The sequence below is a fragment of the Colius striatus genome, chromosome 14 (genome assembly GCF_028858725.1).
Source record: "Colius striatus isolate bColStr4 chromosome 14, bColStr4.1.hap1, whole genome shotgun sequence".
NCBI lineage: Eukaryota > Metazoa > Chordata > Aves > Coliiformes > Coliidae > Colius > Colius striatus.
This window is the reverse complement of record NC_084772.1, coordinates 2,381,379-2,400,210: the sequence shown is the minus strand read 5'-3', so window position 1 is coordinate 2,400,210 and position 18,832 is coordinate 2,381,379. Positions and strand designations below refer to the sequence as shown.

Here is an 18,832-nt window from a genome sequence, read left to right as displayed (position 1 = left end):
GCACTTTCAGGTGGGAAGTGGCTCCATCTCTTGCTGCCTCCCTGAAGCTTTGCATTTCATGACTGGCCTCCTACTGAGCTGTGGAGGGATGTGGAAGCCCTGCACTGCAGAAGTTCCCTTCCCTCTTGGGAGCTGCATTTGCCACAGCCTTGAGCAGTTGGTGAGAGGTGCAGGGTGCCCTTCCCCAGCCTGGAGCTCCATCAGAGATCTCCACAGAGCCAGAGCAGCCTGGCCAGGCTCTGGGCACACTGGGGGCATCTTCCTGAGTGGGCTTTTGCACAACTGAAATGGCTGATTGAGGCTGAAATGTGTGGTGGGAGTTATCAGGCAGATGTGGTGGTCTGAGGGAGGGCTGCAGGTGAGATGGGGGTGGTTGTGTCACACTGTGCAAGGGCAGGAGGTGACAGGACTTGGCAAAACTGAGTCCCCTGCTCCCCTCCTCCCAGAAGAGCAGGAGTGGGGTGCTTGGGGAAGGCCTTTGGCTCACAGGAGCCTTTTGAATCTGAGTCAGCTCCATGTCAGGACCCTGCAGAGCTGCCCCAGCCCCTGGAGCACTCGAGTGCACTGACACACAGAGAGTTGAGGGGCTGGAGGAGGGATCAGACCTGCTGGGAACAGCAGCTGTGGCAGGAACAGGGGCCTGGGGCTGTGTGCTGAGGAGCAGCCAGCTCTGGTGACTCCCTCCTTCCATGGTGGGTTCAGATCTTCTTGTGTTTGGGGTTTTTCAGGCGCTTGTCTTTGCTGTGTGCCCCAGGGGCAGCTCCACAGATGCCTCTCTCTGCTCCTTCAGAGAGCAGTAGGACAACCATCAACACTCTTGGCAAAGCCAAGATTGCCCAGAGTGGTCCCAGCTGCCCCCAGGGACGGGGCCTCCCCCTCCCCAGCCCAGGCCAATGGTGACCACCACACCTGGGCTACTGGTGGCTACTGGTTGTGAGCCCAGGCAGCAGCCCCCTGCATGCAGGGGGGTGTCACACAGACCCTCAGCCTCCCTCCCCAGTGAGGACAGGGTCAGTGGCACCTGCTGCAGCTGGGTGTGAGGTGGCTGATCCCCGGGGTCCCTCCAGCTCCCCAGCAGCAGGAGGCAGGTGGGAGGGCTGCAGGGAGCTGGGAGGAGCTGCTGGAGAGCACATTGCACTACCCCCCTCTGCTCCTGGGCAGCTTTTGTTCCTCAGCCTTGGAAACCTTGGGAGAGATAAAGCAGCAGTGAACCAAGGAACACCCTTCCCCAGGTTGTTGTGGGTGTCACCTCCCCAGCCCCCTGCCCTTGGCCCAGGCAGGCCTGGGAGCTGCTGGAGTGCACTGAGGGGGCTGCTGCCCCTCCTGGGACATCCCCATCCCACCCCCCACCTCCAGCAAATCACCTGGGGGCCTGTCCTGGGGCTCAGCACCCAGAGATGTGAGCAGCTGTGTGTCTGGGACCCTGTGTCAGGGTGCTCCAAACCCCCAGCACCCCATCAGCTGCTCCCAGCACCCAACATATCAGCGACTCCCAGCACCCCAAGAGCTGTTCCCAGCACCCCATCAGCTGCTCCCAGCACCCAACATATCAGTGACTCCCAGCACCCCATCAGCTGCTCCCAGCACCCCATCAGCTGCTCCCAGCACCCAACACATCAGCCACTCCCAGCACCCCAAGAGCTGCTCCCAGCACCCCATCAGCTGCTCCCAGCACCCAACACATCAGCCACTCCCAGCACCCCATCAACTGCTCCCAGCACCCCATCAGCTGCTCCCAGCACCCCAAGAGCTGCTCCCAGCACCCCAACACATCACTGCTCCCAGACTCCATCAGCTGCTCCCAGCATCCAACACATCAGACACTCCCAGCACCCCAAGAACTGCTCCCAGCACCCCATCAACTGCTCCCAGCACCCCAACAGCTGCTCCCAGCACCCCATCAACTGCTCCCAGCACCCCAACAGCTGCTCCCAGCACCCCAACACATCACTGCTCCCAGACCCCATCAGCTGCTCCCAGCACCCCATCAGCTGCTCCCAGCACCCAACACATCAGCCACTCCCAGCACCCCAAGAGCTGCTCCCAGCACCCCATCAGCTGCTCCCAGCACCCAACACATCAGCCACTCCCAGCACCCCATCAACTGCTCCCAGCACCCCAACAGCTGCTCCCAGCACCCCAAGAGCTGCTCCCAGCACCCCAACACATCACTGCTCCCAGACTCCATCAGCTGCTCCCAGCATCCAACACATCAGACACTCCCAGCACCCCAAGAACTGCTCCCAGCACCCCATCAACTGCTCCCAGCACCCCAACAGCTGCTCCCAGCACCCCATCAACTGCTCCCAGCACCCCAACAGCTGCTCCCAGCACCCCAACACATCACTGCTCCCAGACCCCATCAGCTGCTCCCAGCACCCCATCAGCTGCTCCCAGCACCCAACACATCAGCCACTCCCAGCACCCCAAGAGCTGCTCCCAGCACCCCATCAGCTGCTCCCAGCACCCAACACATCAGCCACTCCCAGCACCCCATCAACTGCTCCCAGCACCCCAACAGCTGCTCCCAGCACCCCAAGAGCTGCTCCCAGCACCCCAACACATCACTGCTCCCAGACTCCATCAGCTGCTCCCAGCATCCAACACATCAGACACTCCCAGCACCCCAAGAACTGCTCCCAGCACCCCATCAACTGCTCCCAGCACCCCAACAGCTGCTCCCAGCACCCCATCAACTGCTCCCAGCACCCCAACAGCTGCTCCCAGCACCCCAACACATCACTGCTCCCAGACCCCATCAGCTGCTCCCAGCACCCCATCAGCTGCTCCCAGCATCCAACACATCAGCTGCTCCCAGACCCCATTAGCTGCTCTCAGCACCTTATCAGCTGCTCCCAGCACCCCAAGAGCTGCTCCCAGCACCCTATCACCTGCTCCCAGCATCCCAAGAGCTGCTCCCAGCACCCCAAGAGCTGCTCCTGGCCCTTCCCAGCTCCAGGCCCTGTATTGAAATGTCCAAGTTTCTTTATTAACCTGAGTATAACAAATCAAACATGTCCACAGTATAAAAGTGACCAGAGAGCGGGACACACACCAGCACGCCACGGCTCCAGGGACTGGCCAGTGACCAGTTCATTGGAGGATGAGGGTAACAGATGAAGAGTTTGCTTGGAAAAAGCAAGTTTCTGACTGTAAAAATTGTCTCCTGTGCCACTGAAGTGATACAAAGTACATTCAATACTGCAAAGGGAGGGAGGGGACAGCCCAGGGCCCCCGGCCCAGCCCGGCCCCAGCGCTCCTCTGGGACAGGCTGGGGGAACTGGCAGTTAAATTACAAAGTACAAAGTGTTTGGGAGGGGAGGGGACTGTCAGAAAAGGGGGAGGAAAATGTGGGGCAGGACACACATGCAGAGGGCACGGCCTGGCACAGCCTGGCACGGCTCTAGGCGGGCTCCGAGTTGATGGGCGGCAGGTTCCGCTGCTTGAAGTACTGCACCACTTGCTGGGGCAGCTCTGCCAGCACAGCCTTGGCCAGGGTCTCCTTGGGGGCCTGGGGACAGAGGGAGCAGAGCAGTGTGAGCTTGGCCATGGGCACTGCTTGATGCCCTTCCCCAGGGCTGGGCTGGGAGGTAGCATCTGCTGCCCGCTGCAGCCGCTGCCTCCTGCCCTGGGCTTGGTACCTGCCGTGCTGCACCTTCCCCTGCTGAGGATTCATGGGTGAGGAGCAATAAATGTCCTCAGTGGGTGACAAAACCCAAGTACTGAGTGACAGTGGGAATGGGGAGACACTGATCAGCTGCACAAAGAGGGGAGAGGAGCACAGGCCCATGTCCTGCAGCCTCTGCCCCAGGGGCTGCACAGGATGGAGCCCAGCGCTGCCCAGCCCACAGCTGTGACCCTGCTGGGATGAACTGGTTATTGCTGGGGGTGTTGCAGGGGTGGGGATGCTCAGATGGAGCACACCTGTGTGACACTGCTGCCCTGACTGCAGGGCTGTCTGTGCTCCACAGCAGAGCAGTGCTGAGGGGTGTGGAGTCACAGATCCCCAGGTGCTGGGGCTGGGAGGGTCCTGCAGAGCTGCTGCAGCCCCAGCCCCTGCTCCAGCAGCTTCCCCTGGCTCAGGGGCACAGCAACGTGTCCAGCTGGGGTTGGAAACCTCCTGAGAAGGAGCCTCCACACCCTCCCTGGGCAGCCTGGGCCAGGGCTCCCTCACCTCAGCACCAAAGCACTTGCTCCTCCTGGGCCAGGGGAACTGTTTGTGTTCTAAGCTCATGTCCATTCCCCCCCTGTCCTGTCCCTGGGCACCCCAGAGCAAAGCCCATCCCCAGAGCTTTATCTGAGAACCCCAAACATCGCCCTCCTCTCCCTTGATAAGCCACCTGCTGCTGTTTGGCATTGAAACCCCAATGATTTGCTTATTTATTTGCATGAGTGTTTGTGAGCACCTGTGCTGGGGGGAGCTGGGCTGCTTCCCTTCTCCAAGCTCAGCCTCCAAGCTGCCCTGGGAGTCAGGGATGGGGTGATCCCAGCATGGCTCTGGAGAGGGAGCTGAGGGCTCTGAGCACCAGCTGCAGTGAATGCTGAAAGGAAAACAACTCCCTCTTCCAAACCTCTAAGCTCTTCTCTCTTAGACATCCAAGATCTCTGCTTGACACTAAGTCACCACAAACAAGACTGATTTAACCCCCATCAGTGATTGCAAGCTCTTCATCCCAGCTCATGGCACGGGCAGTGCAATCATTTCAGCAACACAGCAAGCCAGAAACATCTCCAGAAGAAGGATGTCTCCATCCTTGGCTGTACATCACCCATGTGCCCTCAGAGTCACAGGATGGTGGGGCTGGCAGGGCCCTGCAGAGCTGCTGCAGCCCCAGCCCCTGCTCCAGCAGCTTCCCTGGCTCAGGGGCACAGCAACGTGTCCAGCTGGGGTTGGAAACCTCCTGAGAAGGAGCCTCCACACCCTCCCTGGGCAGCCTGGGCCAGGGCTCCCTCACCTCAGCACCAAAGGACTTGCTCCTTGTGTTTAAGTGGAACTGTTTGTGTTCTGGCTCATGTCCATCACCCCTTGTGCTGTCCCTGGGCACCACAGAGCAAAGCCCATCCCCATCCTCCTGACACCCACCCTTGAGGCATTTCTCAGCATTGCTGGGGTGCCCCTGAGCTCAGGCTTCTCTTCCCCAGGCTCAACAGCCCCAGGGCTGCAGCCTTTCCTCCTCACACACACGTCCCAGCCCCTCAGCACCTTGGTGTCCCTGCCCTGGCCTCTCTGCAGCAGCTCCCTGTCCCTGTGGAGCTGGGGAGCCCAGGGCTGGTGCTGAGCGCACGGGCAGCGTTGGGTGCAGCCTCCCCCCGCTCGCAGCCCCGGCCCCGGCTCACGTGTCGGAAGTCCCGGAAGGGCACGAACTGGACGATGTCCCGCAGCGCCTCCTCGCCCGAGTGCGAGCGCAGCGCCCGGCCGTCGCCGTCCAGGAACTCCATGGCAGCGAAGTCGGCGTTGCCCACGCCCACGATGATGATGGACATGGGCAGCCTGGACGCCTGCACCACGGCGTGTCTCGTCTCGTCCATGTCGCTGATCACGCCGTCCGTGATGATGAGGAGGATGAAGTATTGCTGCGGAGGGGCGGGGAGGGCTCAGGGTGTGGGGGCAGGGGTGGGAGCTCACCCTCAGCACAGCTCCCTGCTCCCTGCAGCACACACACACTCAGGGTGGCACAGTATCCAGCACAGCATCCTCCTTGCAGCACACACACACTCAGGGTGGCACAGTATCCAGCACAGCATCCTCCTTGCAGCACACACACACTCAAGGTGGCACAGCCAGGAGCCCACCCTCAGCACAGCATCCTCCTTGCAGCACACACACACTCAAGGTGGCACAGCCAGGAGCCCACCCTCAGCACAGCATCCTCCTTGCAGCACACACACACTCAAGGTGGCACAGCCAGGAGCCCACCCTCAGCACAGCATCCTCCTGTGCAGCACACACACACTCAGGGTGGCACAGCATCCAGCACAGCTCCTTGTAGCACAAACACACTCAGGGTGGCACAGCCAGGAGCCCACCCTCAGCACAGCACCCTGCTCCCTGCAGCACACACACACTCAGGGTGGCACAGCATCCAGCACAGCATCCTCCTGTGCAGCACACACACACTCAGACACACTCAGGGTGGCACAGCCAGGAGCTCAGCCCTAGCACAGCACCCTGCTCCCTGCAGCACACACACACTCAGGGTGGCACAGCATCCAGCACAGCTCCTTGTAGCACAAACACACTCAGGGTGGCACAGCCAGGAGCTCACCCTCAGCACAGCACCCTCCTGTGCAGCACACACACACTCAGGGTGGCACAGCATCCAGCACAGCTCCTTGTAGCACAAACACACTCAGGGTGGCACAGCCAGGAGCCCACCCTCAGCACTGCTCCCTGCAGCACACACACACTCAGGGTGGCACAGCATCCAGCACAGCATCCTCCTGTGCAGCACACACACACTCAGACACACTCAGGGTGGCACAGCCAGGAGCTCAGCCCTAGCACAGCACCCTGCTCCCTGCAGCACACACACACTCAGGGTGGCACAGCCAGGAGCTCAGCCCTAGCACAGCACCCTGCTCCCTGCAGCACACACACACTCAGGGTGGCACAGCATCCAGCAGAGCATCCTCCTGTGCAGCACACACACACTCAGGGTGGCACAGCATCCAGCACAGCTCCTTGTAGCACAAACACACTCAGGGTGGCACAGCCAGGAGCTCACCCTCAGCACAGCACCCTGCTCCCTGCAGCACACACACACTCAGGGTGGCACAGCATCCAGCACAGCTCCTTGTAGCACAAACACACTCAGGGTGGCACAGCCAGGAGCCCACCCTCAGCACAGCACCCTGCTCCCTGCAGCACACACACACTCAGGGTGGCACAGCATCCAGCACAGCTCCTTGTAGCACAAACACACTCAGGGTGGCACAGCCAGGAGCCCACCCTCAGCACAGCACCCTGCTCCCTGCAGCACACACACACTCAGGGTGGCACAGCATCCAGCACAGCTCCTTGTAGCACAAACACACTCAGGGTGGCACAGCCAGGAGCCCACCCTCAGCACAGCACCCTGCTCCCTGCAGCACACACACACTCAGGGTGGCACAGCCAGGAGCTCACCCTCAGCACAGCTCCCTGCAGCACACACACACTCAGGGTGGCACAGCCAGGAGCCCACCCTCAGCACAGCTCCCTGCAGCACACACACACTCAGGGTGGCACAGCATCCAGCACAGCATCCTCCTGTGCAGCACACACACACTCAGGGTGGCACAGCATCCAGCAGAGCATCCTCCTGTGCAGCACACACACACTCAGGGTGGCACAGCATCCAGCAGAGCATCCTCCTGTGCAGCACACACACACTCAGGGTGGCACAGCATCCAGCACAGCTCCTTGCAGCACACACACACTCAGGGTGGCACAGCCAGGAGCTCATCCCCAGGACAGCATCCTCCTGTGCAGCACACACACACTCAGGGTGGCACAGCTAGGAGCTCACCCTCAGCACAGCATCCTCTTGTGCAGCACACACACACTCAGGGTGGCACAGCCAGGAGCTCATCCCCAGCACAGCATCCTCCTGTGCAGCACACACACACTCAGGGTGGCACAGCCAGGAGCCCACCCTCAGCACAGCATCCTCTTGTGCAGCACACACACACTCAGGGTGGCACAGCCAGGAGCTCACCCCCCAGCACAGCACCCTGCTCCTTGCAGCACACACACACTCAGGGTGGCACAGCCAGGAGCTCACCCCCCAGCACAGCACCCTGCTCCTTGCAGCACACACACACTCAGGGTGGCACAGCATCCAGCACAGCATCCTCCTGTGCAGCACACACACACTCAGGGTGGCACAGCCAGGAGCCCTTGGGGACACCAGCCCAGGAGGAACTCATTTGAATACAGTGGGATGAAAGCACCCCAAACTCTGGGGTCTCTTTCTCAAGGCCCAGCTGTGCATCACATTCCACACCTCAGCTCCCTTGCTTGGCCTTACAGCAGCTCTCCCCTCCTGCCACTCTGCTTGTGACACATAACCACCACCCTCAGAGCCCAACAGACTCACAGTAACTGTTCATAGTCCCCAATTCCCTGACTGGCAACAACCCTGACAGCTTGGGGTCAAAACAATCCAGCTGATAGTCCCCAAGGGCTTCCCATGGGTAGGAAAGGGTTCATGTGGCCAGGGGATGCAGACAGGAAAGGGTTAATGTGGCCAGGTAAATCCTGAGCCAGGAGCCCAGTGGCACAGCTCTGCACTCTGCTGAGCTCTCAAGCCTGGACCTTGCCTCCAGGCCCTGAAGGAAGCTGCTCACAGGCCACCCAGGTCAGCCCAGCAGTGCCTGCTGAGAGGCTGCACCTCAGGAGCTGGGGCAGCTCTGGAGCTGGGGGATGGAACCTGCCCCAGCCTGGCCCTGTAGGGCCCCTCTGTCCAGAGCTGGGGGTCTGGGGGCACTGAGGGGTGCAGAGGCTGAGCTAGGGGGTGGCAGGGCAGCTGGGTTAGCAGGCACCCCCTTGCTGTGGGGAAAGGGGGGTGACAGGGCTGGGGACAGAGATGGGGACAGGACTGGAGATAGAGCTGGGAACAGAGATGGGGACAGGGTTGGGGACAGAGATTGGGATAGAGATGGGAACAGGGCTGGGGATAGAGCTGGGGACAGAGATTGGGATAGAGATGGGGATGCAGATGGGAACAGGGCTAGGGATAGAGCTGGGGACAGAGATGGGGATACAGATGGGAACAGGGCTGGGGATAGAGCTGGGGACAGAGATGGGGATACAGATGGGAACAGGGCTGGGGATAGAGCTGGGGACAGGGTTGGGGACAGAGATTGGGATACAGATGGAGACAGGGCTGGGGGACAAGGCTGGGGACAAAGATGGGAACAGGGTTGGGGACAGAGATGGGGACAGAGATTGGGATAGAGATGGGGATGCAGATGGGAACAGGGCTAGGGATAGAGCTGGGGACAGAGATGGGGATACAGATGGGAACAGGGCTGGGGATAGAGCTGGGGACAGAGATGGGGACAGAGATGGGGATACAGATGGAGACAGGGCTGGGGGACAAGGCTGGGGACAAAGATGGGAACAGGGTTGGGGACAGAGATGGGGGACAGAGATGGGGACAGAGCTGGGAGGGGAATGGACAGCAGCAGTTGTGCTGAGGCCCCCCAGGGCTGGGGCAGGGAGCCCAGGGGAGGTTTGGCTGCAGGGATGCTGCTGGGAAGGCTGGTTTGGATTCAGGTGCCATCCCGTGGCTGTCCCTCCCTGGCAGGGCTCAGTCCCCTCCCCACAGAGCTCCTGCTCCTGAGCCACGTTGCCATGGAAAAACTCCCAGGGTTGGGGGGGGTGTTTTGTTCCATTTGAAGTGCTGAGAGCAGCAGGGAGGGGGCAGGGCCAGGGGGGGCTCTGCAGGGCATGGGGGGGCTCTGCTGCACCCACTGAGGATGGGGTGGAAGAGGAGCAGCCCCAGGGGGGGTGAGATCCCTCTTCAGTGAGGCTTTGTGCTTCCCAAGCCCAGCCCAGCCTCTGACAGCACCATTAGTGCCCATTACTGACAATCTCCCTTGATTAAACTCTCAGTGCCAAAGGAGGGGTGCAATTTGCATGTGATTAGTGCCTCTGCCTGGTGCACAGCCCGTGGGCTTCTCCCTCCCCCACCGATGCTGAGAGAGGGATGAAACCACGAGGAGAGACCTGGATTGGGGCTGGATGAAATCAAACTCAGGAGCTCCTGGATGGAATCACTCAGGAGTGCTGCAGCTCCTCCTGGGGACACCAGCAGCACTGGAGGCAAGGCTGGAAAAGGTCCCCTTGGGGAGGAGGGTTTGGGTGTGATCCAGCTCTGCTCCAGGCAGGAATCACAGCAGCACAGAATCACAGCATCAGTGGGGCTGGCAAAGCCCCTGAAGCTGCTGCAGCCCCAGCCCTGGCCTCACCCTGCCCAGCCCAGCACTGACCCACAGCCTCAGCACCTCAGCTCCAGGGCTTTGGGATCCCTCCAGGGCTGGGCACTGCCCCAGCTCCCTGGGCAGCCTGGCACAGGGGCTCACACCCCTCTCAGGGAAACAGTTGTGCCTCAGCTCCAAGCTCAGCCTCCCCTGCAATGGCTGTGAAGGGGCTGAGGGCCAATGCTGAGGGATGTGCAGGGCTGCTGAGCAGCTGCACACAACCCAAACCCTGCCTCTGAGCTGCTGCCTGTGCAGCTGACACAGAGCAGGGACCAAACTGCCCCAGACCCTGCAGTTGCCCCTCAGATGGGAAACCCCATTGGAAGGGGAAGAGCACAAAGGTCTCCTCCTGGCAAAAGGTTCTGACTGGGCCACCACCCCCTTCACACCCTGTGCCATGGGCTTGCTCACTGCTGGGTGCCAGGATGGATGTGCACCCCTCAGACCTTCACAGAGGAGAGGGAGCTGCTTCCTCACTGTGTGCCAAAGGGAAATGAGCCCCTTGCTTTGGTGTCATGCTCAAGCTCTTCCCTGTTGCCCTCATCTCCATCCTGTGCTACAGCAGCAGCATCCCCAGCCCAGGGTCCCATGGGGCCCCCAGCACTGTCCAGGCTGTTGTGCCTCAGGAAAAACAGATAGGACAAGAAGAAAGGGGCTCAGGTTGTCCCAGGGGAGGTTGAGGTTGGAGCTGAGGCAGAACTGTTTCCCTGAGAGGGGTGTGAGCCCCTGTGCCAGGCTGCCCAGGGAGCTGGGGCAGTGCCCAGCCCTGCAGGGATCCCAAAGCCCTGGAGCTGAGGTGCTGAGGCTGTGGGTCAGTGCTGGGCTGGGCAGGGTGAGGGGAGGGACAGGACTCAAAGTTCTTTCCCAACCACCACATTCTGCATTTCTAAGAGACCCAACAGGGTGCTGAGGCCACAAATCCGAGGGACATTCACCTGGCACCTCCCACCTCACCTCAGTTCCCTCCCTGGTCACTCCTGTCTCTCCACAGCAGCACTTCTACTCCCTCTTGCCAAGTTTTGAAGGGGTTTGGGTGATTTATTTGCCTTCCTAAGAAGCATCTGCAGTGATTCTCCATCCTCTGAAGTGCCAACAGGCAGCTGAGAGCCCGGAGCTGCTGGGACCTCTGGGATGCTCCTGCCAAGGGAGCCTCCCTCCAAGGACACCCCAGGTCCAACTGATGCTCTGCCCAGGCTGTGCTGGGGCTGTGCCCACCCTCCCCTGCCCAGGCCAGGCTGCCAGGGCTGCCAGGGCTGCCAGGGGTGCCAGGGACTCACGGCTGCAGCCTCCTGCTGCGTGGCCTGGGCGGCGAAGCGAGCGACGTGGTTGACGATGGGGGAGAAGTTGGTGGGTCCATAGAAGCGAATGTGGGGCAGACAGGCTGAGTAAGCCTGCACAATGCCCTCCACACCTGTGGGGAGAGCACAAACAGCCATCAGCCCCTGCCAGGGCCCAGCTCCACCTCCAGCCTCCTCCCCACCACCCCAGCTTGAGCATCCTCACACCTGATGCCTCTTTCTTATCCCAGCCCTGAACTCATCCAGCTCCTCAAGTTCCAACCACCTCAGGTCTCCTGAAAGCACAGAGTGCAGGCACAAAGAGGAGGGGGCAAAGGAGAAGCAACTGCTGAGCTCTGAGCACAACCCAAACCCTGAGGGATGTGGGGCAGAGGTGGCAGAGAGAAGGACAGCAAAGCCCTGAAGCCCCCTCGGAGCTCCCAGCCTGTGTTTGGGACCCCCCAGGTCAGCAGAGCCCCTCCTGCTTCTGCCCCATCAGAGCAGGGTGAGGGGCTGCAGCTCTCCTGAGCTGTGGAGCTCCCTGCAAACCCCCTCTCTGGGAGGGAAGTGTCAGTGGTAGGAGCTGCAGGATCAGCAGCCTGAAGCACCTGCAACAAATGCAGTGCAACAAATGCAGTGCAACGAGCTGCAGCTGCTGGCAAGGGGCTGAACAAAGCACCAGAGCACAGATGGGCACAGCAAAGCCTCCTGGCCCAGCTCCTGAGGGCTGCAGGTTGCCCAAACTCCATCATGTTGGGCTCAAACCAAGGTCAAACCAGGCAGCCTCTGCAGCCCAGGGAAGCCCTTTGCACTCAGGGCTGGGGCAGCTTCAGCCAGGCCTGGCATCAGCTCCCACGTGCTCCATGAAGCAAGAACACTCACTGAGTGCACCCTCACATGAGTGTGTGTGTGAGCAGAGCCTGGAACACCCTCTGAGTGCACCCTCACATGTGTGTGTGTGTGTGAGCAGAGCCTGGAACACCCTCTGAGTGCACCCTCACATGAGTGTGTGTGTGTGAGCAGAGCCTGGAACACCCTCTGAGTGCACCCTCACATGAGTGTGTGTGAGCAGAGCCTGGAACACCCTCTGAGTGCACCCTCACATGAGTGTGTGTGTGAGCAGAGCCTGGAACACCCTCTGAGTGCACCCTCACATGAGTGTGTGTGTGTGAGCAGAGCCTGGAACACCCTCTGAGTGCACCCTCACCTGAGTGTGTGTGTGTGTGAGCAGAGCCTGGAACACCCTCTGAGTGCACCCTCACATGAGTGTGTGTGTGAGCAGAGCCTGGAACACCCTCTGAGTGCACCCTCACCTGAGTGTGTGTGTGAGCAGAGCCTGGAACACCCTCTGAGTGCACCCTCACCTGAGTGTGTGTGTGAGCAGAGCCTGGAACACCCTCTGAGTGCACCCTCACCTGAGTGTGTGTGTGAGCAGAGCCTGGAACACCCCAGGGCTGTGGTTTGCAGAGATGCAGAGGGAAGGACAGAGGCACTGAAGCCTCCAAGGCCTGGCAGATGCTTACCTGAACAGAAGGGGTTGGTGGGATTGAAGTTGATGGCAAACTCGTGGGATACCTGTTGGGGAAGAAAAGACCCAAATGAACATGAAGGGCCAGTGGAGAGCTGGGTGCTCACTGCCAGCTCAGGGGCTGCTGCAGGGCTGAGACTCCCCTGGGGCATCTTGCAGGGTCAGCACCTCTGCCCAGCCTCCCAGGTCCTGCATCCTCCCATCCTGGAGCCACCCAACATTGTCACATCACACCTTTCTCTACAGCCACCAAAGCAGGTTTGAGCTCACAGCTTCACCTGGCTGGGATGTGCTGAGCCTCTGGGGCCACCTCAGCAGGCAAAGGAGAAACTGCAACGTGCAGAGTGTGGGCAGCAGGAGCAGGGCAGGGATTGTCCCCTGTGCTGGGCCCTGGGGAGGCTGCAGCTCCAGGGCTGTGTCAGTGCTGGGCCCCTCACTCACTGCCACAGGGACACTGAGGGGCTGCAGCGTGGCCAGAGCCGGGCACAGAGCTGGGGAAGGGGCTGGAGCACAAGGGGCTGGGGAGGGGCTGAGGGAATGGGGGTGTTGAGCCTGGAGAAGAGGAGGCTGAGGGCAGCCAGGAGCCCTCTCTGACACTCCCTGCCAGGAGGCTGCAGGGAGCTGGGGGTCAGGCTCTGCTCCCAAGGAACAAATGCCAAGACAAGAGGAAAGGGGCTCAAGTTGCCTTTTGCCAGGAGGAGACCTTTGTGCTCTTCCCCTTCCAATGGGGTTTCCCATCTGAGGGGCAACTGCAGGCTCTGGGGCAGTTTGGTCCCTGCTCTGTGTCACCTGCACAGGCAGCAGCTCAGAGGCAGGGTTTGGGTTGTGTGCAGCTGCTCAGCAGCCCTGCACATCCCTCAGCATTGGCCCTCAGCCCCTTCACAGCCATTGCAGGGGAGGCTGAGCCTGGAGCTGAGGCAGAGCTGTTTCCCTGAGAGGGGTGTGAGCCCCTGTGCCAGGCTGCCCAGGGAGCTGGGGCAGTGCCCAGCCCTGGAGGGATCCCAAAGCCCTGGAGCTGAGGTGCTGAGGGCTGTGGGTCAGTGCTGGGCTGGGCAGGGTGAGGCCAGGGCTGGCACTGCAGCAGCTTCAGGGGCTTTAACCCAACTGATCCCATGAGTCTATTCCATTGCAGGCTACCAAAGGGGGAATCTCAACCACCAGCTCAGGCAGCTCCAGCTCTGGCAGCATCCCAGCTGCCCAGCCTTGTGCCAGGGAGGGTGGCACAGAGTGAGCAGGGCTGCAGACTTCACCTGGCACATGAGCTGCCACAACAAAGGCAGCAGATGATCAGCTCCATCCTCTGGGCACTGAGGGCAGCAGGGCAGAGGTGATGGGGCTGCTTGGGCACGATGGCCAGCGAGGCACAGCACAGGCTGGGCTGCTGTCCTTGCAACCAAGGCAGGGGCAAGATCCTCAGCTTGTCCACCAGCTCAAGCTGAGGGAGATGCTCCTGTGGGACCCTGGCAAGAGCAGGGAGCCCTGCACACGCTGCTGCCACAGCAACCAAAGCCCAGCACTGACTGTGAGGCACAAACCCCCATCATGTGCTGCCAGGGCAAGGAACCACAGGCTGCAGTTGCTTTGAGCCCCTCTCTGCCAGCACAGGCAGGGCAGCCTGGGGCCAGGAGGTCAGGACTGTGAGATGAACCTTGCCAGGGCTGCTGTGGCTCAGCAGCTTGCTTTGGGAACAGGCTTGGGGTCAGCACACCTCCAGAAGCAATCAGCCCCTCAGCAGTGCCAGGACGTGCTCCCAGCCCCTCTGAAGGTTGAAGGGGGTGATTTGGGTTTTCAAGCCACCAGCTTGAGGGCTCTGAAACAAAAAAGCACCTGCTGTGTTCATGCCCCAGTTCCAAAGGGAGGGTGTTTTGTCCCTCCCAGCCCTGGGACAGCATCAGGGAATCAGAGATGGGGTTGGAAGGGACCTTTAGAGCTCATCCAGCCCAACCCCCTGCAGAAGCAGGTGCCACCTAGATCAGGTCACACAGGAACGTGTCCAGGTGGGGTTTGAAGCCCTGCAAGGCAGGAGCCTCCACACCCTCCCTGGGCAGCCTGGGCCAGGGCTCCCTCACTCAAACACTGAAACAGGTTTCCCTTGTGTTTCAATGGAACTGTTTGTGCTCCAGCTTCATCCCATCACCCCTTGTCCTGACACTGGATACAACAGAAACAAGGGATGTCCCAACCTCCTGACACCCACCAGTGAGATACTTGTAACTATCAATGAGATCTCCCCTCAGTCTCCTCCAGACTGAGCAGCCCCAGGTCCCACAGCCTTTCCTCAGAAGGAAGATGCTCCAGTCCCCTGATCATCTTGCTGGCCCTGCCCTGGCCTCTGTCCAGCAGTTCCCTGTCTCTCTGGAGCTGGGGAGCCCAGAACTGGCCACAGGACTCCAGATGAGCCTCAGCAGGGCAGAGCAGAGGGGCAGCACAACCTCCCTCACCCTGCTGCCCACACTTGCTGCCCCCAGGCTGCCAGTGGCTCTTGCCCACGAGGCCACCTTGCTGCCCACAGCCAGTGTATCACCAACCATTGTGTGTTCACATGCTCCCAGCCCTGAGGCTGCCCAAGCAGCACACAGCTGGCTCAGCCTTCCCAGGGACCCTGGGCATTGTGTCCCAAGCAGCACAGGCTATTCTCTGCAGGAGGCTGTGGGGTGAGGAACAGCAACCAATGCAAAGTAGATCAAGAGCCCAGAGTCCTCCCCATGCCATGCAGCTGAGGCTGCCAGCAGCCTGCTTGGGTCCCTCCATGCTGCTGGCCACAACCAGTGACTCCCAGTAAGCCCAGAGCTGGAGCTGGGGGCTGCAGTGCATCCCTCTGCTTTGCATACACCCTCCTGCATGAGCAGCCTTGATTTTGGGCAGCAGAGGCAACCCCAGATCTGCTGCTTTTCAGCTGTTTGGTCCATTTTCAGGCCTCACCTCAGGGGCTTTTGAGGAGCTGCACAGAACTCTGCAGTCCCAGAGCAGCACAGCAGCACCCCCAGGCCTGGCACTGCACAACAGGAGCTGCTTTTAAGCACCAACACAATGGTTTGGGGCTGTGCTCCTGGCTGTTGGCAGAGCAGATCCCCTGCCTGGCACAAGAGTTGCAAAACCTCCTCTGGAGCTTCTAGAGATGACATTGTACCTGTGGCTCTACATCTCTACCTATAGATCTACACCTTTATCTATATCCCTACATCTATCTATACCTATTTCTAGACCTACATCTGTATCATGTATCTCAATCTAGGTCTATGTATCTACATCTGTACCTCTTGTATCTGTCTTGATATCTTTGTCTCCATCTATCTTTACAGCTCTATCTGTTCTCTATATCTATGTATCTAGATATGTGCCAGAGAATGCAACAGGAGGGCTCCAAAACACCACCACCAGCAGCACCAACAGGACCTTGGTTCCCATTCAGCTCACCCTTTGCAGACCAGCTCCCATGGAGCCCAGCTCAGTGTTTAGGGAGCACCCACAGGTACCATGTGCACCAGTGACTGACAGGGAGAAACTCTTGCAGAGCACCCCAAAGGGGCAGAGGTGCATGAGACAGCCTGAGTCCTCCTCCAGCCCTGGATGGGGATGGCCAGAGCTGCATCTGCTCCCATCAGGGATTAGGGATGTGCCTCACAGAGCCTGTGCCAGAGAACTGACCCTGCAGAGGCTCCTCTGCCACCTCCCCCCTGGGACTCAGGTTCCCTGGGGACAGAATAAACATAAGGAGAAACTTCTTCCCTGCTGAGCTGAGGGAGCACTGGAGCTGCCCAGATGGGCTGTGGAGGCTCCTTCTCTGGAGACATTCAACCCCAGCTGGATGAGTCCCTGTGTGCCCTGCTCTAGGTGCTGCTCTGGCAGGGGGTTGCACTGGGTGAGCTCTGGAGGTCCCTTCCAGCCCTTGAGATGGTCCCTTGGCCATTCCCATCTCCCAGAGCCCTGGCAAGTGTCACCCTCTGCAACCCCCCTCTGCACTGTCCCCTGGCCCATGCCTGCCCATCTGCTCCTGAGCCTGTTCCCTGCTGGGGAGCTGCTGCATGCTCTGCACTGAGCTGTTACACTGCAACATGTTCTCTGACATTTGCAAGGAGACTTTTGTGTGCAAAGCATGTCTGAGGCGTTGGGGGAGCCATGGCAACAGGAGCACAGGCAGCTCTCTCTGGGACTTCACAAGCTTCCTCACCCTCCCTCTGCTCTGGGGGTACAACAATCACCCTTTAGCACATCCCCACCTGGAGTGTTGTTGGCCTTGAAACTACCCAAGGAGCCTTGATTGCTAAAAAACCCTTCCTAAGGGAGCTGAGAGAGTGATGCCCAGACCCCAGGGTGAGGGGAGCTGGGAGGGTGCAGGCTCAGGCTGCAGCAGCACGTGGTGATGCACAGGGGATGGTGCTGGGTGGCTCAGGGGTCACTCCAGGCTTGATATCTAGGCATGGAACAAGCACCTGGGGAGAGAGAGCTGCTCCCCACTGGGGTTAGACATCAGCTGGGGGAAAATGAGGTCATTTTGGCACTGGTGCTTCCTGAGCATCCCCAGGCCCCTGGGGGTGGGGGAAAGATTTCTGTGCAGAGATCAGCAGCACAGCAGGATGCTCAGCACAGTTCACTCCCAGATCCCACCATGGTGGGGTGGGCAGGGCCCTGCAGAGCTGCTGCAGCCCCAGCCCCTGCTCCAGCAGCTGCCCCTGGCTCAGGGGGCACAGGAACGTGTCCAGCTGGGGTTGGAAACCTCCTGAGAAGGAGCCTCCACACCCTCCCTGGGCAGCCTGGGCCAGGCTCCCTCACTGAAACACCAAAGGACTTGCTCCTCCTGGGCCAGGGGAACTGTTTGTGTCCCAGCCTGTGCCCATCACCCCTTGTGCTGTCCCTGGGCACCACAGAGCAAAGCCCATCCCCATCCTCCTGACACCCACCCTTGAGGCATTTCTCAGCATTGCTGAGGTGCCCCTGAGCTCAGGCTTCTCTTCCCCAGGCTCAACAGCCCCAGGGCTGCAGCCTTTCCTCCTCACACACATGTTCCAGCCCCTCAGCATCTTGCTGGCCCTGCACTGACCTCTCTCCAGCAGTTCCCTGTCTCTCTGGAGCTGGGCAGCCCAGCACTGGATGCATCCTTCCCCCAGCAGCCCGAGCCCCTGTGCCCTCTCCATCCTCACTGCCTGTTCCATCCCCACTCCTCAAGTCCTGGATCCCTGGCAGGAGCTGCCTGGCAGCCTGTGGAAGCTGCCTACCAAAGTTTTCCCACCAGAAGTGACAGACCAGAGCCATTTGCTGGCCAAGGAGGATGAATCAGCTCCAAAGTGCACACTGAGGGATCTCCTCTCATGGCTGGCAAACAGCAAAAGCTCCCACTTGAGTCACATGAATTTTGGCTGCTGGATGAGTGGAGAAAAGTGCAAAGCTGGAGCAGGCTGGACATCCCCAATCCTGAGGGCTGGCAGCCTCCTGGCCACTCAGGACCTCTGTGCCCCACTGCACTCAGCCCAGAGCAAAGCTCCCCTCCCAGGGAGCACAAAAGGCTGAGATTCAGCCCCTCTGGGAACTCTGAAAAGCAGTAAGCAGAAAGAAAATGCAAGTTAAGGGCTTGAGCAAAGAGCTGCCAAAAGACCCATCCAGTACTGAAAGCTGGTGGTGTCCTGGCAGCTCAGCTCAGCTGTGGGAAGATGCTCCCATGAGGCAGCACAGGCCCATTGGAGGAGCTGGATGCTCCAGCTCAGCCCCTGCAGGACCAGGGTCCCTTGGGCACCCAACCTCAACCAAAGATCAAAAGCTTTTGGGAAAGTCCCTCTGCCCCAGCCATAGAATCATTTGGTTGTTAAAGCCCCTGAAGCTGCTGCAGTGCCAGCCCTGCCCTCACCCTGCCCAGCCCAGCACTGACCCCTCAGCACCTCAGCTCCAGGGCTTTGGGATCCCTCCAGGGCTGGGCACTGCCCCAGCTCCCTGGGCAGCCTGGCACAGGGCTCACACCCCTCTCAGGGAAACAGCTCTGCCTCAGCTCCAAGCTCAGCCTCCCCTGCAATGGCTGTGAAGGGGCTGAGGGCCAATGCTGAGGGATGTGCAGGGCTGCTGAGCAGCT

The 18,832-nt window shown here is 60.2% G+C and overlaps 1 protein-coding gene across 3 annotated transcripts in view; it reads right to left on the bottom strand.

Annotated features, from left to right (window-relative positions):
• Positions 1-2,980: 2,980 nt before the first annotated feature.
• Positions 2,981-18,832, bottom strand: part of CPNE2 (copine 2) — a 59,038-nt gene continuing 43,186 nt past the window's right edge. For all 3 annotated transcript variants that reach the window (XM_062007774.1, XM_062007773.1, XM_062007775.1), the window contains 4 exons: positions 12,767-12,818; positions 11,244-11,377; positions 5,338-5,574; positions 2,981-3,511 (listed from right to left, as the gene is read on the bottom strand). In XM_062007774.1, coding sequence (XP_061863758.1) covers positions 3,404-3,511; positions 5,338-5,574; positions 11,244-11,377; positions 12,767-12,818 — 531 coding nt within the window. In that variant the 3' untranslated portion in view covers positions 2,981-3,403. The remainder of the gene's footprint in view (positions 3,512-5,337; positions 5,575-11,243; positions 11,378-12,766; positions 12,819-18,832) is intronic.